The 27,988-nt window shown below is 43.0% G+C and overlaps 1 protein-coding gene across 1 annotated transcript in view; it reads right to left on the bottom strand.

Moving 5' to 3' along the window:
• The window catches only part of Crybg3 (crystallin beta-gamma domain containing 3), a 100,757-nt gene that overhangs the window by 51,722 nt on the left and 21,047 nt on the right, over positions 1–27,988 (bottom strand). The window contains exons 2-7 of the mRNA XM_051150100.1: positions 27,425–27,491; positions 17,137–17,570; positions 6,776–12,863; positions 3,576–3,620; positions 3,190–3,305; positions 1,825–1,972 (exon numbers count right to left, since the gene is read on the bottom strand). Of these exons, the coding sequence (XP_051006057.1) occupies positions 1,825–1,972; positions 3,190–3,305; positions 3,576–3,620; positions 6,776–12,863; positions 17,137–17,570; positions 27,425–27,491 (6,898 nt within the window). The remainder of the gene's footprint in view (positions 1–1,824; positions 1,973–3,189; positions 3,306–3,575; positions 3,621–6,775; positions 12,864–17,136; positions 17,571–27,424; positions 27,492–27,988) is intronic.

The following is a 27,988-nucleotide window of genomic DNA, read 5'->3' on the forward strand; positions in this document are numbered from 1 at the left end:
GGCAAGTTGAGGCAAGGCAAGAGCCTTCGTGAGGAAGAAGCTACCCCAGGCAGCATGCCGACACAGCTGGAGAAGGAGGAGTTCCATGCCGGATTCTCACTCTCTAAAATATTTATGCATTTTCTGTTAGAAGGTTAATAGTTTGGTTTTTCCTTCTACAGTAAAAGTTGTCAGTTTGTTGAAGACATATGATCAATCATACCACAATTGAAAAAGAACAACTCAATGAGCAAACAGCGGGAGAAAGAAAAACAAGTGAGCAGGACTCCTTTTTTTTTTTTCTTTCTCATAACATATTCTAAGCAAAAGGCAGATGTACAAATATGCATTTAAATTTCTATGCTCAGCAGATTAAATGTGTTTGATTGTACTCCTGTGTGATCTAGTGGAGTTGTAAAAATGGCTGGTTGCCAAGTCTTGCTCACTTTTCCCCCACTAGGGTTGGCATGGTGCCTAGGAGTCACAAGAAGGGAGCAAAACCACAGGCCCCACAAATCCCGAAGATTCCACCTACAGATTAATGATTCCCTTGAAAAAAATTTTTTTTACTAAGCTGGATAATTAAGCAACCACTTAACTGGTCTTTGCAGACAAGAGGCACAGTTCCACAAACAAAAGAAAACACTGTCCTCTCTGCCATGGTAACCTTTCACATTGCCATGGACCCGTTGATGCTCACCCCTTTGTTTGACTTTACAGAGGCTCTACCATGCTGTCTAATTGCCTATCTAAGATTCTAATTTAGCGACCACCTGATCCAGGTCAGGTGCCTATTCCTGGCATGTCCCGGGCATACCCAGGCTTCAGGCAACCTGAAATAAGACCCAAAGCCTGCAATGTTTCTATCCCCACTGCCCATTACCACAAGGGGCCCATGAACAGCCACGAATACTTGTTAGGTATGAATGTGTTTGTAGTTTTGATTCGAATACGTGTAGACATAGCTTTATCACAACTCGAATATTTCTATATACTACCTGTAATTTTTCTCTATAGTAATGAAAAGTTTAAGTACATTAGTCAAATCATGAATAATTCCCCCACACTGATGACTTTTAAAAATTGTTTTCAGAGCTTCATACTTGAGTACTGCCTACAAAGCACTCCTATTCCACCCTTCCACTCCAACTCCTCCTGTGTTCTCCCAGCCTCCCAAACTGATGAACTCATTTTCCAAATTATTAGTTACACACACACACACACACACACACACACACACACACACACACCCTCCATATCTACAGTCACGACATTAGTAAGTGCACTGTATCCTGTCTTATCTTGAGGTCGGCCCTCATCAGTAAGTTCATTCCTCCTCTAAGCCACCATAGGGGCTCTCATAAAATGTCTCTCTGTTGGAGGACCTCTCTCATCTTCAATAGCACTTTCCAGCAGAACATTAAAGGGCAATACTTTCACTTTCTCTCCCTATTCCTCCTCCTCCTCTGATAACCCCCAGCACCTTCACATGTACCCGCACACCCCCCCACACACACTCCTACTAAGTAACAGCATTTAAGTTACAAAAAAGATCTGAAACTACTACCTTTTTATTTAAGAACCCTACAGTGAATATACCTAGCGTTATATCTATGTCAGATACATATATTTTTTAAGTTACCATTTTAAGTCATTAAATTTTCTAAGTTTAAGTGTCTAACTTTATCATTTTCTTAACAAACTGATATGTACAAATTTAAATGTGAAGCTTAATACATTAGCGCAAACACTAGCAATTCCTTCTTAGCACTGTTAGGCCACAGCACAGCTTTACTACTTGACAAAAACAAAATAAAAGCAGTGGAAAACGAACAGCTGGGTTACCTTCAAGACACGCTTGACAGATCCCAGTACGAAGTTCCTCTCTGGGTGCTTCCTGCTCTGGAGAAGCCAGTCCCGGTTTAACACTTTCTCTCCTTCTTCCAGCACACACTTCTGACCTTGGAAATGGGGCTTCTCATATAAAATCCAGCTAAGCAAACAGAAGCACAGGCTCTGGTAAGTCTACCTCTCTTAGGAAGGGCACGAACCACTTCATGCATCTTTCAAAGCTACGTTTCCCTCCTCTGTAAGTGCAGAATGGGACTTTTGAAAGAATAATTCAGACTAACTTCAGTTCTAAAATATCTATACAAATTAGAGATGAAAATGCTGGAAAAGGGAGACACAGCTCAACAGTTAAGAGCTCTTGTGGCTCTTTCCTAGGAGGTGGCCTCAGTTCCCCTACATGATGTGTCACAATCATTTAGGACTCTAGTTTCAGGAAATTTAACACCCTCCCCTGACCCCCACAGGCACCAGGCATGCACATGGAGCATCCATATATATTTAGACTAAGCACTCACGCACAGAAAATGTAAAATATTAAATAAATTTTAAAATGCCACACATTGTAGCACGTGATGCACATACACATATGTAGGCAAAACACGCATACACATAAAATAAAAATATTAAATAAACTTTAAAATAGTAAACATTGTATCACAGTCACAATACAGCCCTGGATATGTATTTATGCATACACATACCCTTTATGTCACATACACAAAGCCATATATTTATATGAAAACAATTTAAAGGCTCTAAATTATGTTTCCGCCTTAATTTTTCTACAACTGGGTACAACAGGCATGAATGCATTTTCCTTCATGAAGACAAACACTTCGCCCCACTACAGCACACATATTGGTCAGGGCTAACTAAACACTGGACACGGAAACCTTGGCTCCAGGATGTCAGCAGGACAGTGTCCACAGTAACAAAGGAGGCTTTCCCTCACTTTTAGACCACACTAGGAATTCCTCAGGGCCTGAGCCTGTCGGCTGTACAAATGAGTCCGTGTGGCCTTCACATTCCATTGCTTCCCACAACTCTGAACTCATTCTTCAAAGCCATGTTTCATTCAACTTGACTTGCAAATCTATCTCGATAATACCACAATTGTAAAATGACACTGATTGCATACATAAGGTCTTACAATCCACTTCAGGCATTAAGCACTTAACAGGAGCCTAGATAGTGTGTCATAGTAAATAAAAATAAGTTATAAGATACTAACAATGTTTCAAATATCCTAGTAAAATGAAGAAAGAGAATATGACTTTTAGTAAAAGTACAAAGATATAAATGTAAGAAGACATGGTTAATTCTAAATAATAGGTGGTAATGTTTCAAGAGGGTTCTTACCAGCCCCTTACAACTTTTATCAGTGCCCCATTCGGGAAAGACCATGTTGTAGCATCAGGAATATTACAGTAGACCTCTTGTTTATATTTACTCCCATGGAGATCATAGATAATCATCTGTAACATAGAGCAGGGAGGTGTCATAATGACTAATTTTAAGAATGTAAAGAAAAGTCCACAATGTTATAGAACATAGACAATAAAATTTCCTGCATGAATAAAGCAACTGTTTGAAGCAATTACTGTGATGTTAAATCCTTAAATTTGAAAAAACACAACCAAACCCTCACTGTCTAAGTTAAATGTATTTGTCTTCAATTTTGCAAGGCTAAACGTAACCAAGATTTTCAGCATTTACATTAGCCCAAAGGAGAGCCTTCTGCTTACCTTCCCGGGCCTTGGATTACACTTCAGAGTTTGTTTGTCAACATTCTGAAACAATGAAAGTGGGAGAACTAAGACATAACTGGGTAAAAACCATACATAGAGTACAGAGTTCACATTCCTCACACTCATAAACCCATTTGTCACGCATTAATAGATAACCATGCCATGTATATATGTTTACTCAGACTAGAAACAAACAAACAAACTGTAAATACAGAAGAAAGTAACATAATGTCCCTGCCTTCAAGAAGTACACGGCTTGGAAGGAGCAAACAGATGATCACACTCCAATAATACTTTTTAATGTCTAGCTGTGAGTCTCAGCATGTGATTCGATCCGCTGCTAGATGGAGCCTCTCAGAGGACAGCTAAGCTAGGCTCCCATCTGCAAGCATAGCAAAGTATAGTTAACGTTGTCAGGAGTTGGCTCTCACCTATCAGGTGAGTCTCAGGTTGGGCCAGGCATGGGTTGGACATTCCCTCAATATCTGCTGTTTTTTTTTTTTTTTTTAATCCCCACACATCTTATAGGTAGGGTAAATTAGATATTGAGACTCACAGCCAACCATTAGACAGAGCCTGGGAAGCCTTGTGGAAGAGTGAGGGGAAAGATAGAAGGACCCATAATCAACTAACCTGGGCCCAGGGGGGCTTATGGAGACTGAAACACCAACCAAGGACCATGCATGAACTGGACCTAAGCCCCCTACACAGCCGATGGGCAGCTCAGGCTTCATATAGGTCCCCTAGTAAGGAGAGCAGGGGCTGTCTCTGACATGGACTCTGTTGCCTGCTTTTCAATAACTTCCCCCTGGAGGGGCTGCCTTGCCCAGCCTCAGTCACTACTCACGTGACTTGATGTGCCCAGGTGGGTTGGTTGGGGGAGCTCCCTCTTTTGAGACATAGGGGAGGGGAAGGGGGAAGAGGAAAGGAGGTTAAGACCTCAAGGAGAGGAGGCGGAGGCTACAATTGGGATGTAAAGTGAAATAAATAAATAACTAAATAAGAAAGAAAAAAGGCTAAAAAAAGCAATTTTTAAAATGTGGACATGACAACAGCAGAGAGGGGAGGCTGTGGGTTAGAGGGGATCAGAAAGAACTTCTTGGAATATTGGCATTAAGAGAACTTAAAAGAACAGGATTTTAAAGAATAAAAAACTCAAACAGGTTGAAGTAAATAACAGTAGAAGAAATAGTCCAGGAAGAGAGCCGCCTTGATAGTTCCTTGGGCTAGAAGCAGGGATAACAGTTTAGAGTGGAAGACCAAGTGGAAAACAGAGAAGCCGTGCTTTCTGTTGATGAATTGTGTCTGCTGCATTTGATAAGCAGTGGGGACCAGAAAACCAGCATTTTATCTAATACCATTGTTTATTTTAAAATCACCCTGGCTTTTAGAGTAACTGCTTTACACTTGGCTATTACTATGTTACCAAGGCTGTTCAAGGTCAAGATGTAGGCCTTGAGGATTCTGTACAAAGTGCCATAATATTGGCAATGCCAGCAAGGAAAACTCCGTGTTCAAAAAATATCCCATTTTAGACATCTGTGTGCTTCTAAGGCAAGAGAAAAATGTTAGCTGCAGTCAGAAGTGTTTTTTCAGCTATACCATGACTTTTTGTTTTTCATTCTGGGCTGCTCAGCACCCTGCTTTGTACGGAGCATTTCCAAGAAGAGGGCATGGATAGCAGGCAAAAAGGTAGAACTGTTACCAAACATAGGTTCTCATGAGATAAATAAGCTACATGGGAAGCAGCAACTTCATCATACACAGTAACTCAAGAAATTTAGCCAATTACTGCTTCATTTACATAGAAAAATCAGCCTCAAACTGTGAAATCCCTGGATTCTACAATAGAGCATTTATGTTCTGACTAAGCAATTTTGTTTTCTTGCTGAGAACACATAGCTAAAGCATATGCTAAGCTTCAGAGAATAATCCTCAAGTTCTAAAAATCAAAGTTTACACTTCAAAGTAGTGTGTGTGCGTGTGCATGCGTGCATGCATCCATGTGGGGTGTGAGGGGGGGAGAGGGAGCGAGACAGAGGGCGAGATAGAGAGAGACAGAGAGCGAGAGAGAGACAGAGACAGACAGAGAGAGAGAGGAGCGGGGGGGGGGGGGGGGGCGTGGACTGATCCTGGGCCTTGAAGGCTAGGTGATCACTATATCACTGATCTACACAGAGTCCCTTTTATTTATTTATTTTTTACACAGGGTCCACTCAGTTGGCAGGCTAGCCTAGAACTTGTAATTCTCCTGTCTTCGGCACACAAGACACAGATTTCTTTTCTTTCTTTATTTTTTTCCTTTCTTTTAAAAACAAATTTTAATTCACCTTACATTCTGGGAATCCCATCCCTCTTCTCCTCCCAGTCTCACCTTCTCTCTCTCTCCCGCTCCCCTATTCCTCAGAAAAGGGAGCTCCCCCTTCTCATCCACCCCAGCTCATCAAGTCATATCAGGACTGAGCAAATCCTCTTTCCCGGTGGCTTGGCAAGGCAGTCCCACCAAGGGGAAGTAGTCAAAACTCTGGCATCAGAGTCCATATCAGAGGCAGCCCCCTCTCCCCTTACTAGAGGACCCACATGAAGCCTGAGCTAGCCACTGGCTACATCTATGTAGGGGGCCTAGGTCCAGTCCATGCATGGTCCTTGGTTGGTGCTTCAGTCTTAGCAAGCTCCTCTGGGCCCTGGACTCTGGCAGAGACTCCTAGTAGCAGGGACCACAGTGACTGAAGGGGACAGCTTCTAACTAGACAAGACTCCAAGTAGAGGGAGGGGAACACCAAGCCACTCACAAAAACTTTGACCCCAAATTTACCCTGCCTTACAGATGTGCAGGGATAAAGACTGAGCAGACAGAGCAAAGATCGAGGGAATGTCCAACCAATGCCTGGCCCAACCAACCCCTGACACTATTAACAACACTCTGCTATGCTTACAGACAGGAGCTTAGCACAATTGTCCTCTGAGAGGCTCCACCCAGCAGTGCCTTGAGATAGATGCTAAACTCACAGCCAGACATTGGGCAAAGCATAAGAAGTCTTGTGGGAAAGTGGGGGGGGGGTGCGGGGGGAGAAGAAAAGGACCTGGATGTGACAGGAGTGCCACAAGACCAACAGACACAGGTTTTTGTGATAAGCCTTCAGACAGCCTCACTACCTAGCTCTCTGCTTCACCAGTTAGTAATCAGAGTAACTCACCTCTACATATGGACTCAATCTGCCTGGGTGGTCTTGGACTCGGAAATATTTGGACACTGGTTCCTGAAAGACGCCACCAAATCTGGTTCCCGTTTCTGAAGAGTGAGTTCTGGATGTCTGCAAGTACTGATGATAGGCACTCTTCAAAGAAGAATGCAACTTAGAAGTCAGATCCGACTTTTGTAGAAACGACGCCTTTTCTGGCCACAGGCCCAGCTGCAGATAGGAGGTAGTTGGTTCACTGGACTCCATGTAGGATTTGGAAATTCCAGCACTCTCCTGGTCATCGTCAGGGTAGAAGGCGTTGGAAGGGTCTGGCAAGTGGAAGGTAACATGCTCCCTCCTTTCAGCTCTCCAGCCTTTACCTGAAGCTGCCATTGCTTCCTCCTCCTCTTCCTCAGGCACCTGTCTGTCGTCTTCATCAAAGTTTCTCTGTAAGCGCTCGGACACTGATTGTAGGAGGGATAAGACAGAAGAGGGCTGGTTTGCACTCTCCCTAGATTTTGTGGAGCCATGGTGACCAGGCGAAACCTCGCTGGACAGAACGTCCTCCTGTGAGCTATCGTCCTCATAAATGGGACTCAGGGATAAGGGATAAATTTTGTACCTTTTGGCTTCCACTGATAAGAACATCTCTGAATTGTCTCCATCAAATGCCTCACCCAGTTTACCTTCTTTTTCAAAATGATGGACCAGGTCAGTTCTGCTCTCAGACCTTTCACATGCCAGGCCAGGCATGCTGTTAGAGGAGGTGTCAGGAAACAAGACAGAACGTGTACTCTGTAATTCTGTGGGAGCGTACTTGTCATCTTCTTGAAGGGGCTCCTCGTACAATATAGTAAAGGAAGAATTCTCTTGTTCCTCCTGAGAAACAAAGGCTAAATTTGACTCTTCCTTTTCATCTCTATAACCCAGATCTCTCCTCTTGTCATATAATGCAGTGACAGACATTATTTTGTTGAGCCTCACTACTGTGTCCTCCTCTTGAAAACCTGGCACCGCTAAAGCTGGGTAGCCCTCATAATCCTTACTTAACGTAGGTGACTCGTATCCCCTGAAGTGGGAAGCAAGTCGGTCATCATGCGTTATCAATCTTTCCTTTACGTCACCGGGCTGCTCTTCTGCTTCTCCATCACTCTTCTCCATGCACTCTTGAGGACCCTTTTCACTTTCAAAGACGGGACGCATAGCCTCCACATTTGTAATGGTCACCTCTGGTGTCATTCCATTGGTTTTCTCGGCAGCTATCTCTGTAGGTGACACTTTGGGGTTCTCAATGCTGCTACTAGAATCTTCTGCAGCTGTTACTTCCATTTCTAGTTCAGAAGGCATGGGCTCAGTTGTTCCATTTGACTCCTCAGTGTCTCTTTGGACTCTTTTTCCCAAAATGTCCAAGGAAGAACGTACTGTCTTCAGGTGTGTTGCTTTCATGTCTAATAAAAATGGGAGCCTTTCAGCATTTTTAAGGACATCTTCAATATCTGTTTGGGGAGATACAGGTTTTCTCATCTTTCCAGTAACCCAGTCAGTGTCCTTCTGGTAAATATTTACCACTTCTAACCTAATAGGGTTAGGCGTCTCTTCCATTGTGTCATTATCTCCTTCAGTCTCTTTTGGGTAAGTATCTTCCATTTGTAATTCAACAGGTACCACACCTATCCCTTCAGTTTCTGCAGCATCACGTTCTTCATCCTTTTGGTAACTGTCTTCCATTCCTAATGTAACAAGAGTCACTTCATCCTTTGAAGTAATCCCCTCGCAATCGTTTTGGTAGATAATTTCCACTTCTGACATAACAGATGCAACCCCCGCCTTCCCAACATCCCCTTCAGCATGTTTTTGGTAAATATTTCCCATTTCAATTGAAACAGGTGCCACCTCATTCTTTACGATATCTCCCTCAGCATCTTTTTGATGGATAGTTTTTATTTCTGACATAATAGGCATCACCTCGGGTTTGCCAGTATCCCCTTCGCTATCCATCTTATAAGCTTTTTCCATTCCCAAAGTGACAGGTAATTCCTCAGTTTTCTCCATATATATCTGAGCATCCATTTTGTATACACCTCCCCTTGTAAAAGTGTCAACCTCTGGCTCAGCATTTGGAATGTTCAGTTCAGCACCCTGTTTACATGCTTTTTCCTTTTGTGACGTAAGAGGGGCTACTTCATGTTTCATAATATTCAGTTCAACATCCCTTTTACTTGTTTTCCCCATTTCTAATGTGAAAGGCATCTGTGTGATTTTCCCTGCATTTACTTCATTATCTTTTTTGTGTGCTTTCCCCAAATCTGATATTGCAAGGGCTGTGCTTTTACTGTGTCCTGGCAAACTTTTTTCAGATTTGCATACAAGGCTGTCAGACAAACTGCTTTTGGAGGTGCCAGGCATATGGATGTCATCATTTGCAAAAGAAGGCAAATTGAAATTCAACACCAGAGTTTTGGTATCTTCTGCTGCTGTTTTGTGACTACCCACACAGTCTGCTGCCGTTTTACAGTCGTCACTGACGAGTGAGTGTGGCCGCCCTCGATCATCCAGCCTCGTACAGGAGGACATGCCTTCGGCTTGTAAAACAGTCTCCGAGTTCTGCAAATTTATAGTATCAGACTGTCCAGCTCCACTTCCAAACCCTGGGAACTGTTGATAGGGGACAATTTCTCCTCCTTTACTTGACTCGGTGCCACGAACTAAGTTACTTATGGAGGAGAATTTACTTAATACTTTATTTTCACTAATTTCACCCGTGCTTTGATTTACTGCCTGCTCTGATACCAAGAACTCCCTAACTACGGCATGGGGTTCAACACCACCACTGTTGCAATTCTTTGAAGTGTTAGCCTGAGATCCAGAAGTCCAGGTATTTTCAGTCTCATCAAAATCGTCATTGATCAAATTCTCTTGGACTGCATGGATAACCTCACTGACTAATTCCCTGGTCTGTTCTTCTAACATACACGATATGTCCACTCTATGAGAATCAAAAAGGAGACTCGTCTCACCAACAGCAGACGAAACACTGGCCTCTTCTTCCTCTGTGACTTCTGACATGTTGTCCACACCTTTCTGGTCCAATCTCTCTTTCGGCTGGCTTCCTGTTAATGCCACTTCCGATGGGATAGCTTCTTTCACAGTACCTGGGTTCATTGCATCGTCTTTGGCTAGATGCTCCTGGCAGGTACCAACTGTGAGTTTAGATTTCAGTTCTTCCCTGACAGAACTTAAAATCTCTTCAATCAGTATATCAGCTTTTGCGAGTAAACCACTTCTGAGTGAAAGTGGGTCATGCGCTCTTTTCCTTGCTTCTGTCTGGTCAGCAGATGCCTCAGAACACGGCTGGTGTGAGCGGTTAACTGACACTGGTGCCTCAGCAACTGCTCCTGCCTCTGCCTTCATGGGATTGCCAAAGTCGGCAGTGGCTGGGGAGTCAAGAGACACCTTCCTAGTATAAGTCCTCAAACATCCCTGATGTGGGGTCACTTCTGCCCCTTTTGGCCTAGGTGTCTCTACCTCCAAATAAGAGCTACCATGGCCCAGTGGGTCAGTACCAGAAGCACCGTCACATGTGAGGTTTACAGCAACTTTTAAAAACTCAAAATAACTTGGGAGGTCATGTGAATCTGCAGCTGGGCTGTCTCCCTTAGAGTGACAGGAGGAGGAAGATGCAGCACCGGCACTGGGGAAAGAAGCGTCCTCTCTACAGGCTTCCCCTTCCAGTCCCAGCAGATAAGGCACCGGCAGTGAGCTGGACTCCTCAGGCACAAACACATTTTTCTCCAAACGAGCATCAGAACCCAGAAAAGATGAATATGCTTGTGTATTGTCAGTTTCTTGGAATTTTGGAGAAATATTACCTAAATTCAGTTCTCCCATTTCAGAGGTGCTGGAACTCTTTTCAGTCGCGCAAACAGATAGAGATGGACTGATTATGCAAGTGCTAGCTTTACAATTCTGTGCCACGTACCTCGTGGATTTCTCTTCTGGACCGGGAGGTATTATCCCAGGCAGATTACTTTTGAGAATAGAAGCTGGGTTACCTGGGGTGTCTATCTTTGTTTCTTTTACACTGTGATATGTAGAGGCAGGACAGAGCCCAGCCTGGTGACTCTCTTTAATGCCTAAACACATCACTTTAATCTTGTGGTCCACTGATTGAACACCTTTGTCGTTTTCAACAGCCAGAGAATTTAACTCTGGCAAAACTGTCTCCTCTGGCTTGTCTGCAACTGTTACTTGAGAAAAAGAAATGTCACCCTGAGAAGTGTCTCTGGGTTCTGAATGAGAAACAGACAGCTTGGAAGAGGCTTTTCCTCTTCCAGGACGTGACTTGACAGGGAGCCTGCTCTGACCACTGACCTCTACTTCTCCTAGCAGTTCAGCAGTTTGTGTTTCCAGCGAAAGGCAATCCAAGTTCTCGAGGGTGCTCTTGCTTGCTTCATTGTGTGAGGACATTAACTCTGCTTTCTTAGGACCATGAGCTGAAACACAGCTGTGATCCTCAGAGATACATCCATGCTCAACACTCAACAGATCTACCCCAGCTACGTGAGTGTCAATGGTTTCCGGACCCAAAGGAAACTGGCGTGTTTCTCTATCGGGGAGTACTGCCTTGGGTCCAAGGATAACAGATGCCTGTCCAAGAGGAAGGGCAGGAGGGTTCTCACTGTCTGCAGCCTCAGACTGAGTTCCCGCACCTTCTTCTTGACAGTCATTAGGAGGGGAGGAAATGTCCTGTCCAGTTTTACTGGACAAAGGTTGCTCACTCTTTAAACCAGGGAAGCCCAACTTGTCAACCCTGTCCACTCCAGAAACAAAGGCTGGAGGTGAGGCGCTGCGATCAGAAGTTCTACAGTCAAGATTAAGAGGTATCTCAGCATCAGGGAAAACTTTGGCTTGTTGAGGATTCTCTGGGAGAAAAGGAGATTCGGAAACAGGCTTTCTGTTAAGTTCAAAATCCAGTTCGGGTGCTATTTCCCTTCCTATGCATGCTACAGCTGCTGAGTCATTGACACATCTCACAGAACCAGGGACCTCACAATGCTTTCCCATCTCGGGAGGAATATTTACAAGTGGCTCCAAACCAAGGGTTTTGGTTTCTGTTTCACATGGTGGCTCAGTATCTTTGGGAAAGGACCCAATTCTGTCTTCTGGGGCTCTTACACGACTTAAAGTAGTGGACTCAACCCCTGAGGCACCTTCTGTTCCTTGTATGACTTCTGAAACAGGTAACCTCTTTCCTTCATTTACAAGTTCTGAGTCTGTCACAGCATGTCCCTGGAGAGCAGTAATGCTGGTGTGATTGACATCTTGCCTTGATGGGCCATCTGCAGCTGGCTTGTCACAACACTTACTCTCTGGCAACCGTACATCTTTATGCCTAATTGATTTATTTGGACTTGACAAATTTGTACTTTCCACATTGGTAGTGTCACTCCCATCAGATTTACTACAAGAGGAATCAGAAGCAGCAGGCTTCTGAGGCTCAACACGTTCCTCTCTTGGCCCCGATGTCCCATCATTCATCATGGGGTTGCTTCCTTTCGGTGTATTTTCGGTCGCAGTTTTCCTCTGAAATTCTGGACAAGGGACTTGGCTACTTTTACTTCCTATAAACAAGGACGAACATACCAAACTGCTCTCAGTCTGTGAGTCAGAGTCCCCAACAACAGAGCTGGGGTTAGGCGCAGAAGAAGGGAAGTCCCAACTGCTCCCAGAGCCTCCATGGTTATTTTTATTTAAAATATACTTAGATGAGGCAATATTTTGCAATTCTGGGTGGTTTTCCAAATGGCTTTTGGTGTTGATATTTATTTGGCTACAGCCAGAAGCTTCTGATGGACCTCCAAGAAGATACCCTTTTGTGGCTACATCTTTGCTGGCTGACGACAGAGGGACTACCACAGCGTCCGCTGTACTTCCAGAGTCAACATGTGCATGCGTTCTTGAGTCAGGGCTTCCATCTTCTCTGCCTAAGTGATGCACAGGTTCCAGCACTGTCTGTTGCCTCAAATATTTCCTGATTTGTGTGGAGCCCCGATATGTTGCATATGTTACTGACGGCTTCTCTGGCTTAACATCAGTGTCTTTCCTATGAGAAAAGACAGCATGGGTATCAGGTAGTATCATTAGTAACCAAAATAATTAATAACTCTTCCTCCATATCTGCCTGCATAGTATTCCTACTTGTGGGTAACAGAAGGACATGGAATAACCAACCAAGACTTGGGTTCTTGTTCTGACACACCTCCCCCCAACACCCTCCTCAGGTTGGCACCGTTAAGCTTACACATCGTGGAGTTCTCCGTCAAATCAGAATATCAGAACAGGCATCTGCGCCTTTAATTTTACGCGTGAATCTGAGTGGAGACCTTTTGTGTATTAACTGGAGAAAATTTAAAGAAAAACACCGGCAAGTCGTGTAATTCATAGTTAACAGTGAATATACATTAACTCGGTCAATGACAGAATCCTTAGCAACTTCCCCTCATACAACGCATCTCAAATACTCAACTCACAAGTACTGAACGGCCTGGGCAGAAGCAGACGCCATCATGGAGAACCAGCTACAGCGGAAGTTCCTGGTGTTCTCTCACATCCGAGGCCAGGCTGCTCCGCACTCCTAGTCTCTTAGTTTACCATCAAAGGGAACGTGACCTTGATCTCAAACTCTAGGAATTAAGCTCACAAATGACCTCCACTACAAACCGGCCCCTCTACTAAGATGACATTTAGTCTCTGGTCTTCGTACTATTTACCACATTAAGTTATAAGGAGCTAGAAGCTTCTTCCCACTGTTGTATTAGTGATCTGAGGGGACAAAGGTGCGCCAATTGCCACCTTTGCATACTTCAATCCTTCATAACAGATCTAGACAGTAGCACCTATGCAAGGCCTTGTGTGCATTAATACAATGGGTAATAGTTATTCTAAATGTTAAGCAATCTACCTCAGACTATCTTACTTATGACTTGCTTCTTATTTTATTTGGATAAATGTGTGCCACATGAATGCAGGTGCCTGTGGCCATCAGAGGATGCCATCAGAGGATGCCATCAGATCCTCCAGAACTACACTTACAGGTGGTTATGAGCCATCTGACCTGGTCCTGAACCTGCATCCTCTTCAAAAGCAGCAAATGCTCTCAACCACCGAGTCATTTCTCCAGCCTCTAATGTCTTGATTCTTTCCTAAGGGAAATACTGAACTAACATCAAAATATAGGACCCCGAATATAAAGATAAATGGTGAAAATATTAGTTTTATGTGACTTTTTCAGGTAACACCTACCATAATCTAAAACATTATATAGATTCTATATGAAAAGTAGAAAAATCTAGTTAGTATTTCAATATCTTTCAAAATATAGTTCATCTTTACTCTTAAAGCAAAGCTTGATTTATGCCAAATATAAAGCTAAGTACCTCTCCTTCAGCATATAAAACACTTCAGCATACATCTTAAATTTTATGTCTCTTGCATACATCTTAAATTTTAGCTGAACTAGTTTATTTCACCTCATATAAATTCTGGCTCCTAAAATCTTACCAAGCCATAAGCGCAGACAAGAAAAAAAATCTGTTCCATTCATTTATTTTACTGTTTGTCATAAACTAACCAAACTAGATGCTGAGAGAAAAGCAACAGTGGCTTTCCCTACAGAATGAATTTCAGACGAGACCAAAGAGTTACTAAAAAAAAAAGTCTGACTTTGAATAAAGCAACCCTTTAAGAAAATATCTAAGAAGATACAAACAAGGGCTGGAGAAATCACTCAGTGATGAATCAGTACTTGTTGCTCTTGCAGGGGACCCTGGTTCAATTCCCAGCACCTATGTGGCAGCTCACAACCACCCTTATTCCAGCTCCAAGGGGTCCGATACCGTCTTCTGACCTCTGCAGGCATCAGGCATGCACACAGTGCACAAACATTCATGCAGGCAAAATATTCACATACATAAATTTTAAAAAGAGAAAAGGAAGATAAGGGCACTGTTACGGCAGATCCTGTATCTGCATATGTAAGTTATTCAGAAAATGCAAGAACCTTTTGGAACAACATTCTAAAACCCTACATCAAGATAAGTAACAGCGGGGGCTGGAGAGATGGCTCAGTGGTTAAGAGCACACTGCCTGCCCTTCCCAAGGACCTGAGTTCAATTCCCAGCACCCACATGGCAGCTCACAATTGTCTGTAACTCCAAGATCTGACACCCTCACACCAATTCACATAAATTAAAAAATTCAAAAGAAAAAAAAAGTAACAGCTTTTGTCATTTTTTCTTCCAAAGTTTTAATGCTGCATACTTGAAACCTGTTATCAATAGACTACAAGTTTTTCCCCCAAAACACCACCCAAATTCTGAAGGAATACATAACCAAAGAAATGTACATGACGTCAATAAACAGGAGATAATAGATAAGAATCATGTATAGTAAATACAGATCCCTGGGAACCAGCTCAGTCTGAAGCAGACACTGAGGCATTTTATCCCACACAATAATTATAAACTTACTATTAAAATGTCTTGTATGGTTCTAGAGTATTGAGAGGGGAAATCCATGGCACTCCTTTATATTTTTAGGACTTTTCTGCATAATTCCAACTACGATGACTTTAATGCCTTAGTTTAAAATTCTAACCAGATAAGCTTTTACAGCAGCCTGGATGGAAACACCGCATATTTGTAACTCAACTGCGCATTCATTATATCAAGCAATTGCCTTGTTTAAAGCAGTCGACTTCAAAGTCGCAAGCCTAGCTTTATGCGTTGTAATTAGTTGTTTCAGTTCTGAGTGGCTATACTGCCATGAAAGATCAGTCAGCCAGCACTGCCTACTTTTACATGGTTGATTCATCACCATAACTGAATAATGATAAAATCACAAAAAGGCCCCTTTTTTATTTTTAAATGAAAGAGAAATGCTAAACTTCAGCTGGGCACTCTCAGCACTTGGGAATCAGAGGCCGGTCTAACTCTGAGTTTGAGGCCAGCCTGGTCTACATAGAAAGTTCCAAGACAGCCAGGGGTACACAATAGAGCCTGTCTCAAAAAAACAAAAACAAACAAAAGCTGGAAGGTTTATCTTTCATAAGCTGAGCAGAGAAAAGAGAGTTTCATGTACATAATTTCACATGTGATTTATGATCCTCAAATATATGATCCCCAAAATAATAGGATAGAACAAAGTACTAAGAGATACAAGCATTTACAAAAACAGACCTAGATGCCCACCCCATTACTCTATCCTGTGACAGTTACTCAGCTTCTAAATGCTGTGCTGCAGCCTGGATAAATTTGATACACTTCTAATTTCAGCCAACAATGTATCTTTATCAAAGAAATTCTACTATAGCAGCCTGTAAATAACAATTAGCCCTTTAGAAAATGTATCTCATAACTGACTTTGGAAAAAGAAGACTAAGCTACATTTCAAGCAATATTTTCTTCCTTTCAAGGCACATAAGTTAACCAAGCTCTGTGGAATGACAGGGAAGGTGGCTAATTGTTTTTTTCTCATGATGACTGTGAACTTGTGAAAACCATAAAAATGATAACAGAAATAAACCCACATGGAGCCACAGGGACTGTCTCCACTCCTCAGTGAAGCCCGTTTGTTTAATGGCTTATGTGCTTAAAGCATTTCTCCATCCAACAGAGGAGATTCTTAACCAAGGAGGAAAGGAAAAGTCTAAGGTACTTACCACAATCACAACAACACAAGAGATGGAAAGCACTCTGTCTAGTATATTTGAGTATAACAAAAAACAGTTTATACCTATTCTTTAATCAAAGGAAGAAAGGGAGAAATGCTCCTTAAATTTATAGAAGCCTTTACTTTGTTAGGGCTGTTTAAGAGGATTACAAACTCAGTTTTACGAATAGGGCTAACTTATTATTTTTTTAACCCATATAATTGGATTCCACCAAAAGAAGAAGAGGAGGAAGGGGGGAGGGGAAGGAGAAGGAAGGAAGGAAAGAGAGAGAAGAAAAGCCAGTGAGGTAATGGGAATACAGATGGTGCCCATTAGTTACGCTGATGCTCAGGGGTCTGATGGTGTGCTGTCCTGACACAGTAGCACTTCACTCATGCAAGAGAATCTTCAAGTCCAACGAGGATGAATTTAGCACCAATAAGGTATTAGCACTACCCCCTAAGAGGACACAAAAGCCCAGGGACATGCAAAGAACATATATACTATCACATCTCCCCGATCTGGCACTGGAGAATATTATGGAATACCTTTTCCAAGTCCTTCAATTACTGAGGATTACTGCCTAGGCTTACAAAGCTAGGCCCAAAAACTTAGGGGTTTGTTTTATTTTGTTTTGTTTTTTTTTTCAAGTAACCTTCAAACTTACTTCACCGTATCAGTGGCTTCCTGTTCGCTGTCTGCTGTTGTGTCCAAAGAAAAGGCATCGGAGAGTTCTGAGGAGTTGGACTCTTGTTTGTCCATAGGAAGTGCCTGAGTCCTCACCGGGCTGATGGCAATCTCCTTTTCCCTTTGGTTCTCCTCCTCAGGAGGGCTGCTGGGAGCCTGTGGGTCTTTCTCAGGTTTATCCTGGTCATCTTTGAAAGAAGACTGTCGACCTTCCCCAAGAGATGACTTTCCTGAGATATTGAATAAGTTCCCAAGGAACTGAAGAAAGCTTTCTTTCGGCTGTCGGTCGCTGCCATCTCCTGTTTTGGCATCTGACATGGGATTAGGAAGGTCAGTGGGCTTTGGGAGATCCTCCACCACTGGAAGGATGGCTGGCTGCTCAGCATGGTTCCTTATGTCCTCACCTAGGAGAGTCTAAAAACAAAAGAAGCGACCATCATCATTTACAAAATACCATAGACTGACTATACAGCTTGTGCATGGCAGAGGCAAGGGACACACGGGTTTCTCCATGCTGTTTACAACCTACTTAAACAAAACTGTATATTAGCATCACAAAGGGAGACATATGGCACTCTGGCTCCCCAAACGGGAGTAACCAGTCTAGCTTTGGAAGAGGTGACAGAGAGGTTGTGACTAGGTGCTGCTTCTGGGAGGAAGTAAGCCCTCTAAGGGGAACCTAAAAGTTGACTATGATAATGTCTGTGTATGTCTCTGTCTCTGTCTGTCTCTCTCTGTGCGTCTGTGTGTGTGTGTGTGTGTGTGTGTGTGTGTGTGTATGTGTGTAGTAAGGCATTAGCTCTTAAGGGGCTTACTATAATGGGAAATTAATTAAGATGCGTGAGAATGGATCTAAGAGACAGATCACAGCAAACCTTACATGTCCTTAAGACATGGCCCTGACCATTATAGAGCGAGCGGGTACTACTTCAAACACTTAGAATATTAAACAAATAAATCCACACTGGCCTTACCATTTCCACGTTGCATTAACCCATGAGTATCCTGTTGTATTAGGTAAAATTGTTCCCTGACATGGTCAAGAAATAGAGTAACATGGTGCCCTACTTCAAAGTAAAGACCCAGTGAAACATTAAGTCCTGGTTGGGAATTGCATACAAATGAAGGAATGCACTGGGCATCCTTTAAAGGCACTGGGCATTTTCAGAGATGCATTTTATCTGCTCAAAATTCAACTGTCAGTAAATCATACTCACATTCATATGAACTGCTTAAGCTTAAACTAGGAGAGCAAAGAGACTGTTGGCATTTCACCTCACGCTCTTCCGGGATTCCAAAAAGCTTTAAGCAAATGTGCCAGCTCACCCTGCCTTCCAACCATGCTTGCTCACATAGTTGCACACTTGTAAATGGAATGCACACCCAAAACTGTCTGTCACTCACCACGCTCAAGAGGCCTCATAAAATAAGAACTCAAGTGTGAGTCAGGGAGAGAGCAGAACATCAAGGTAAAACAACCCTAGGGCACCATAGGCTCACATGACAAAGTTTTGTGAGATGATGATCTTCAAAGCTATTATGTCATTTGTTCACCTTAGTCCATGTTTTAATCCAGGTCTGAAGCCCCTTACAAGGGCGGTCCACTAACCATTTTACCAAATATAGTAGGAGGCACTGGAAATAATGTTAAAACCATGAGGGTGGGCAGAATAATTTCTAGTGAGTTCTAAGTTGGTGGCCACATTAGAAGCAAAATTGTATGATGATGATGATGGTGACGATAATGATGATGATGATGGTGACGATTAGTGGTAACAGCATTTTTCTATCATTATATCAAGTAAGACCTTGAGGTAACTTGTAAAGCTGTTGGAATACACCAGCCTTTTAGTCTCCACAAGACTCTTGTCTTCTATGGGTTTCACCTGCAGTTTGATCTCACCTCATTTCCAACTACCCTACCCACCCTGTTCAGTCAGTGGAGCCCTCTCCTCAAGTGTTTCATAACTTGGCAGAAGGCATGCTAGTTCGTTCACTTTTCTTTTTCTTTTTCTTCCTTTGAGTACTTCATTTAATTTGTTCTAATTTCTGGGCAGGCAACTTCTCCCTGGGTCAAGATGAGGCAGCACTGTCACATGAGTAACACTCTTTGCTGTCACCAGCATGAGTAGGTGCTCCTCGGTGTTCCTCACAGATGGCCTACTTGAAGAAGGTGAACTATGGGCCACTGACTATTATTAAGATGCTTGAGATTAAAAGTGCAAAGGAATCAATGCTTGCTGCTCTTCATTTTCAATTTTCAGCTTCTAGGATTTCTGCAATGTAAATTTAACAAAGGAGACTTTTTTCAGATTCTTTAAATGTCTCAGTTGCTTAATTTCCCCTCATAATCTTGAGATTTTTTTTTCCTCAGTAATTAGAAGATTCTCAACCAGAAGAACGTTTCTAAATTTAGAAATAAATGTGAACAAGCAAGAACATTTAACTGAAACACCTACAATGAAATCTGCATTTCTATAGTTAAAATTTCAAGCCTGATCTAAAGCAGCTGTTCTATGCCCTGGGCCTGGAAAACAATGAAGTTAGGCCAACCACAGGCTCTCATTAGGTGGGGCCCACTTCCTTCTGCCAATAGGCCTGTTTACCATTGTTCTAAGGAGTCACTAGGATAAAAGCATTCAGATTGAGGAAAACACTAAGGAAAATTAACTCCAGTCATGCACAAAGATACAGTTATTCTGCATGTAAAATACAAATGCAATGAGGAAGGCAAGGGTTTGGGAATATTTTTTAATCTCTTTTTATACAGTAGGTTGTAATGTGTCATCTTTATGTCCATCCATCAATATACGTCTTTTGCTACATGCAGTGCAAGGAAGTAGAAGGAAGCTTTATTTGTACTGGTTAAGACTCACTTAGCTCTAGTCTTTAGGGAGATGACAATTGAGCATAATGCTCATTATGCGTAGGGGGGTGGGGGAGGTCTAGAAGAGGGAGGTGAACAATGAAGGGCCTAACTAACTTGAGGAGGGATACAAATTGTGTAAAGAAAATAACATTTTAGCTGACCAGATCCAAGGTACAGCATGTGAAGTATGAACGAAGTGTGCTACAATATGGATGTGGCAGAAGACTAAATGAGAGAAGGAAAAAAGTTCCAATGACAGAGCACCAACATTGGCCAAAAAGCTAAAATTCATTTAAAAAAAAAAAAAGCAAATCCGGGAAATATATGCAGAGTACCAAAGCCAGAACAAGTTGTTCCCTCCAGGATAATGGTCTCCAGACAAAGGACAAAGTAATTCCAAAAGCAGAAGGGAGTAAAGAATGCCAAGACCACTGCCAGACTATAACAAGAGGAGGGCTAGTTCCCAGCACATCTCCTGGGAACCCTGCATCGCTCTTCTTTCTGCCTAGACCAGTCTTCCCCCAGCTATTTAAAACTCACCCTTCGGTTCCTTCAGAACACTTCTACAGGTCTTCCCAACACCATCTAAATTAATTAGCGAGGCCCTGTGTTCCAAACCTACCTAGATCTTTTCTGTGTCTTGATCCTTCTATTCACTAGTAAAACACACACACACACACACACACACACACACACACACACACACACACACACACACTTTCTTCTTCCTTGAGGAAATCAAACTCACAAATATAGAAAGGTCCATTTCCCTCATGTTAGCATTTCTAAGTACACCAAAACATGCTTGACAGTAAGAAGTGCACATATTTTTGTTTGTTGGAATACAGAGGGTGAGTGGACTATGAAAGCCATTCAGGATGCAAGAGAAACAGCTGTAATAGCTCAGAAGCTCAGGAGTCCATCCTACACTCAAGGTGTTAGGCAGTGAACAAGCTGCAAAGGAACAAGAAAAGTCACACCATAGAAGGGAATCTTCGAGAGACTTTCAGCATTTTAAGCTCCAAGACAGAACTGGCCTTTTGTTCCTATTGTGTGATGCAGCTCTGTACTTGTGGGGAAGGGAAGGACAGAAGGCTCCAGAAGAAATGCAGGAAGTGATGGAACAAAGTGAGTTATTCCTAATAGTTCCAATAAAGGCAAAGTGTTAGCCTTAGAGAGGAGGAGGAACACTGCTCTTCGAAGTACAGGACAGTGCTAAAGCCTGAGCAATTCTCTACATGGCGAATTTTGTAACCACCAGTGACTCCAATGTCAGGGACAGGACTGGGGAGATAAGGAACAAACAGTGGGGCTTTGGGGGAGTTGAGATTTGGGCTTTCCAAACAAAAACAACTTGGAAAATGTTTCTGGAGAATGCGACCCTAAATCAGCAACAGACTAAAGCAGGGTGAGCAAAACTGCAGTCAGGTCAAGGAAAATGTGAGCGTTTACTCATTAAACAATAATGAACAGGACACTATCGCAGGTACTTGGACATGGCTGAGAAGATACACTCAAACTTCTGTTGTTGTGGAACCTACATTCTAGTGATACAAGATTTTTTTGTTTGTTTGTTTGTTTGTTTTGTTTTTTTGAGACAGGGTTTCCTCTGTGTAGCCTTAATCATCCTGTACTCGCTTTGTAGACCAGGCTGGCCTCGAACTCACAGAGCTACGTCTGCTTCTGCCTCCCGAGTGCTGGGGATTGAAGGTGTGCGCCACGACGCCCAGCATGATACAAGAAGTTTTAATAAATCTAATCTGCACTGTCTTCTCATTCAGTGGCCGGCAGCAGGTGGGAGGGCTCTACCAACACACTGACTAGCAGTTTGAGGACAGTGGGACTGATGCCAAATGAAGAGACTGAGTGGAAAAGAGAAGGGCCAAGCGATTCTTCCACCTTACCTGGTCCTCCTGTCCACAGTCACTGCCTTCCAGGTACATAACAGGGGCAGCCCCTCAGAATTACCACCAGCTCCTGTCCACCCTCAGTTCCAGGGCTCTGCACTCACTTCTCCATCTCCCCATGCGTCTTTACTATGACTTGACTTTACCCATCCTAAGTCTGACTCTTAAGCTCAGCCAACCACCAGTGTCCACTCATACTGTTGCACCTTTGCAACTCTTATTCCACTGATACAGACGTGCCCATCATAGCAATTCCCCAGCCTCAGCACAGCCTCCTTCCTTCAATTCTTATTTTCTATCAATTCCCACAAACATTCACATCCTCTTTAAGCAACTGTCAGATGCAACTAGTACTCTCAAAATCTTTCTTGAGTCTTGCTTACTTTCCAATGATCTGCAGTCATCCCAGGCCATGAAAAATGCCGCTTATTTTTTTTTCCCACATTAGCAAATAAATCTTGGTTAAAATTAGGCAGGACTTCACCAGGAAATATCTCAAACCCTTTTCCTAGTCCTTAGACCAAGCATTAACTATCCATCCACACTCAATAGTGTTTAAAAGTTTAAAAGGCATTCCCCCTCATAGTCTGTCCTAAGCCTCTCCTCTACCTGCATGACGACATCAGTCTCTAGCCTACTTCTTTCTCTGGCTTTGCATTCAAAGAGGAAAGAAAGACCACGCCTCCCCACATAAATTGCTCCATTGGGCACGCCCTCATCACACTTGGTTTCTCCTTTGGGATCCCAGCTAATCATTTACGCTTCTAGTAAGCCTCTACCATGGAAAAGTAGGTTTCCACACTTCAGGCTCTCCTCTCTCCTCAGCACTGACACAGTTAAGAAGGCATTAAATTCTGACATCCTCCCTTCCTTTCCCTACCACAATCATGCCTAAGTCGCTGCAAGCTCACTTCTCCATTCATGCTCTGACCATGTTTCTTTAAAGACACTGTCTCATTTTGTAACTCACTGGACTCTTTCCCCTCTGTGTTGAGACTATGTGTATGTATGTGCATATATGCATATGATCTGAAGAAGGAGACAGACACTCTGACTTTGGCTTCTGTACCCACCCTGCAGTTGCACTTCCTCTTTGACTGTTCCGTCCATACCCTCCAGGGCGCCCCCCGTAGCCATCTCCTACATAGTATTTCCCTCCAGTCCCAACCTGGATGCACAATACTTTCGTGCACTCCCAGGAAGATCTCATTTTCCATAAATTTAATCAATCAGATAATCCCCAAATTTGTATTCTCAGCTCAAACCCCTGGATGTGAGCCTGTACATCAGACTGTCCACCAGGCACTTGCACCCATCTCCTGGATGCTTCACTGAAACTTTAAAGGCAACACTTCTGGACCTGAACGTGGGTGGCCATATTGTACCTTCATTGCTCCATTTTCTCTAAACTACAAAATCCTCTTGTGGGGTTAAAGTTATATAAGACCCTGCATGTCTCCTCCCCTATAATAGTGTAGCCTAGTCAACTTACTTGCTTTTTGTCTCTGTTGTTCCCCAGTCCAGACAAAAATCACAGAAAATCTCATGGACATTAAATCGCAACATTCTTTAAGGAAAACATAGAAGAGAGTTCTAAGAGCGTATAGTAAGATAGGCTTTACTCCCAGCACTCAGAAGGCAGAGGCAGGTGAATCTATGAGTTCAAGGCCAGCCAGGGCTATAGAGTGAGACATTACCAAGCAAGGAAGCAAGCAAGCAATAATAACAATAATAAACTTCAAAAAGAAAAATGCTGGGATGAAATAAAGGAAATTGAGTTTTGGGCGCACCATTTCCTCTTGGTGGGGTATATTTCTACGTTGTATGTGTATGTATATATGCACTGGTTGAGCATGCTACAGCCAGAGGAGGACCTCAGCTGTCCTGCTCATCCTCCACCCTATTCCCACTTCCGACAAGATTTCTCACTGCACCTGGAGGGAGGCTGGCAGCCAGCCAGCCCATGTTGTGTGTCTGCTTCCCACAGTGCTGGGGTCACAGGTATACACTTGGCCATGGTCAGCTTTGTGCGAGTGCTGGGAGCTCAAGCCTAGGTCCACATGCTTACACAAGAACCCCTATCAACTGAGCCAGCGCTCTAGTCCCTGAACACACTATCACTTATACCTAGTACCACTTGGGAGGAAAAGAACATCAGAGACTATGTGCATAACCCCAAGCTCAGGGATACACATTAGGCATGGCACAATGGCCAATGAAAAGAGAGAAAGAAAAAGAACAGAATGTGAGGAAAGGCATTCCTTCTTATCATGGTACAGAGGTTTCTCCAGCTTGAGAAGAGTTGTATGTTCTAGAATTAATGTTTGACAGCAGTGGGGCAAAGTTACATCTATCTAGAGTGTGCACATACTCCAGACTCAGTTTTCATTTTAATAAAATCCTTTATAACAGCCTAGATATAGAACAGGTTTGGGCCTGTTGTGAGACAAACTAGGTATCTTACAACATACCCAGCATCCAGGAAGTCAGAGATCCCACAGCCCCAGACCAGCACTGCCAGCCCAATAGGCTTAGGCTCCTACAATTTCTTTCTTCATCAGGAGAGTATGGTGACAAAGTGCATTCTCCACTCAGGCATGCATGCATACATGCACACGCACACGCTGTGTCAGTTATATGCTGCCTAGATCCCCTTTTATTTCTAATACTGGTAGTTACGTTTAATGCTTGCATCCAAGTCCCAGACAGAAAATTCTCCCTACCTTCCAGCCTGCACTCCAAATAAAACTATGAAAAAACAGTATAGAACATTCCTGAAAATACTGAGATGAAATTTCAGGCAGAAGGACTCTGAGATTTCCAAGGGACACGCACAGAAAAAAAAAAAAAAAAAGCCAGGGATATTAATAATGAAGTTCAGAGGTCCCAGGGAAAGAGAAGTCAGGCAAGACATCCTCAGGCACTGAGGAGGGTGGGCACCTTCAGCCTCCACATGGAACAGCCACAGCAGTGGTTGTCAACCTCCCTAACGCTACAGCCTTTAATACAGCTCCTCAGGCTGTGACTCCCCGCCACAAAATTACTTTGTTGCTACTTCATAGGTGTAATTTTGCTACTGCCATGAATTGTAATGTACATATCTGACACGAAGCATCTCTAACATGGGACCCCCTCCAGAGAAACACTGATCTACATGAAAAGTTATTTAGCCCAGGAAAAGTCAGTGACCGACATGAGAAGGAAATAGCCAGAGGTAGAAGCAAAGCCCAGTGTTAAGAAGCCAAGATAAGCCAGAAAGCTTTTGGAAAGAGAAAACAAGACTTGGAAGATGAAGTGTTTCAATTGGCTAAGTAGACCAAGAATGGAGAACAAAGGGCTACTGAATGTGGGTGGCAGAGGGTCACCAGTGACCTTAAGAGTACAGTTTTTATGCAACCAATGACTTCCATTCCTTAGGGTGCCATGGAATCATCCTTCAGCCAATGAAATCTTGAGTGCTCTAACGTAAACCTTAGGAACAGAGAGAAGACTGTTAGAGCACAGGCCAAGACATACAGGACAGAGAGACTGCTGGTATGGAGGCCTATCACCGTATTTGCTGCCATATATTCTTACTGAACCCACAAAGCTGTGACTCTCTAGCAAGTCTCTCGACTCCTGGAAATTAAAAGCTGACTTCATACAAGTCTGCAGACTAAAAGTACAGGCAGTGAGCAGATGCAGGATGAGTAAGGAAATAAACAGAGACCAGGAGACTAGGGAACCGAGAAAACAGAAAAGATTGCTGAAGGCCTACAGTGTAAAGGCAAAGAGGGGTTGAATAACAGGTGGACAGGAATTAGTAGCCAAAGAACCCTTAGGAGTTTGATATCTCAGAAGCAGCTGTGAAACTCCAGGACAAAACTTCACACATAGCATTAGAAGTGAGACTCTTGTATAGGTTAACTGTCAGAGAGAGAGAGAGACAGAGAGAGAGAGAGAGAGAGAGAGAGAGAGAGAGAGAGAGAGAGAGAGAGAGACAGAGAGAGAGAGAGAGCGCTGAAGAGCCCACGCCAGGCTAAATCAGCAGGCCGGCCAACTGTTGTCTGCAGAAGCTAGAAAACCTGACAGTGGGGCCAACATGGTGATGTGTCATACCACAGACCCAACATGCAGTAGCCTGAGTGGGGACCACAGCAGGCATAAGCCAAGTCTGTTTTACACAGTGAGACCCTGTGTGGAACATAAACCAATAAAAATAAAACAATAAGCCAAAGAGCAAGATTTAGCCAAACTCAAGCAAGTAAAGAAAAGAAAGGCGATCCTGGCTGATTTCTTTCAATAAAAACAAAACAAAACAAAACAAAACAAAACAAAAAAAACCCTTTCACTTTCACTGAGAAAGCAAGAATGCACACCTTAGCTTTCTTAGGTGTGGTTCATGTACATGCATTTAATTTTCAAGATGTGAAAAAGTACCTGCAACAGTAATAAAAAAACACAGATAACTTTCTAATCTTCTAATGACCAGGTTAATTTAACCTGTGATACCCAGATGGAACCAACTGTCACAAATCACATATAAATAAGAAAGCAAGTAATACCAAATGCCATAACTGTGGTGGTACAACTAGCTGAGCAACCCAAAATTCCAATTTTCTAGAAAGCCCCTTAGGAAAGCTGAAAAGGTCAGTATTTTTCAAGGGTTTCAGCCACTTGCCAGCAACTGTGGAGGTAGGTAGGTAGCTTGCACACTGCGAGTGTTTGTCCTGTAGTGCTCAACTGGCTTATGCATGAGGTAACCAAAGCACTATTAGGTGTCCATACCATTCCATGAAACGCGACTTAATCTAAAATCTGTTAGAAAAGAGACCGCACCAGCCATGGACAATACGTGCAGTAGACTTTGAACCCCTACCCAGATCTAGCCAATGAACATGACATTCTCCACAGTTGAGTGGAGAATGGAGTCTGACTTTCACATGAACTCTGGTGCCCCATATTTGACCACATTCCCTGGATGGGGAGACCTGGAGGCACTCAGAGGAAGGATAGCAGGCTACCAAGAAGAGACTTGATACCCTATGAGCATATACAGGGGGAGGAAGTCCCCCTCAGTCACAGTCATAGGGGAGGGGAGTGAGGGGAAAATGGGAGGGAGGGAGGAGTGGGAGGATACAAGGGATGGGATAACAATTGAGATGTAATAAGAATAAATTAATAAAATATATTTAGAAAAAAAGAAAAAGAAAAGAGACCATGAAATCTATATGCTCTGATTTAGAGATTTCAAAACTATGATGCAAGCACCTACTACCTCAGCTGAAGCTCACACTGTGGCCAGTGCAGCCTGCTCAAAGTTCTCCCCACCCACCTCCTCATGGAGCAAGTACAGGGCGAGGCTGGGTATCCTAACAGCACAAAATAAATGTACTCCTCCATACACATAAAACAAAAACCTACAAGGGAGATTATGCAGAAACTTAAACTCTTTCCTTGGCGTTACACCATATAATTATTAGTAATATTAAAAATATTAATTTAAACTGTACCTTTACTGCTTCTGATGAAAGCTCATTTTCCTTTTTCTTACTTGTGCTCATGGGCTCATTTTCAACACTGAAAAATAGAAAGCACAGTATCTTCTGAATCTAAAGGACAATTACTCAACACGTATAGTTTCTCTGCTTAAGACGAGCACTGAAAGGTTGTTAGTCCACAGCGATTGGAGGAGAGTCTTAGAAATGGGCTATTGGAATCTAAGCTGGAGAAGCACATCCAATGCTCTTCATCCAGGCTTCTGACTTTCCTGTGACTCCATCATGCTGCCTGTATTGATGGTTGCACCACAGCAGTGGCAGAGCCAAACAAAGAAGCGCTAGTGCACTGTTCGCCCTGATCTTGGACTTTATTTATATCAAGGTTCTTCTCAGCCTAATATTATTTCAGTGCCTTTGTTGAGTGATAATTCTATACGGCAAGGTCATTATATAAACATATAGTTTCACCCAGTGAATTCTGTGAATGATCAAGGATAGATGCAGGCTTTATCTGGCATTAGTTAGTTGTCTGAGATAGCACATAAGTAATTCAAATTTTAGGGCAGACACTTTTAA

The sequence above is a fragment of the Acomys russatus genome, chromosome 8, assembly GCF_903995435.1.
Source record: "Acomys russatus chromosome 8, mAcoRus1.1, whole genome shotgun sequence".
NCBI classification, from domain to species: Eukaryota; Metazoa; Chordata; class Mammalia; order Rodentia; family Muridae; genus Acomys; species Acomys russatus.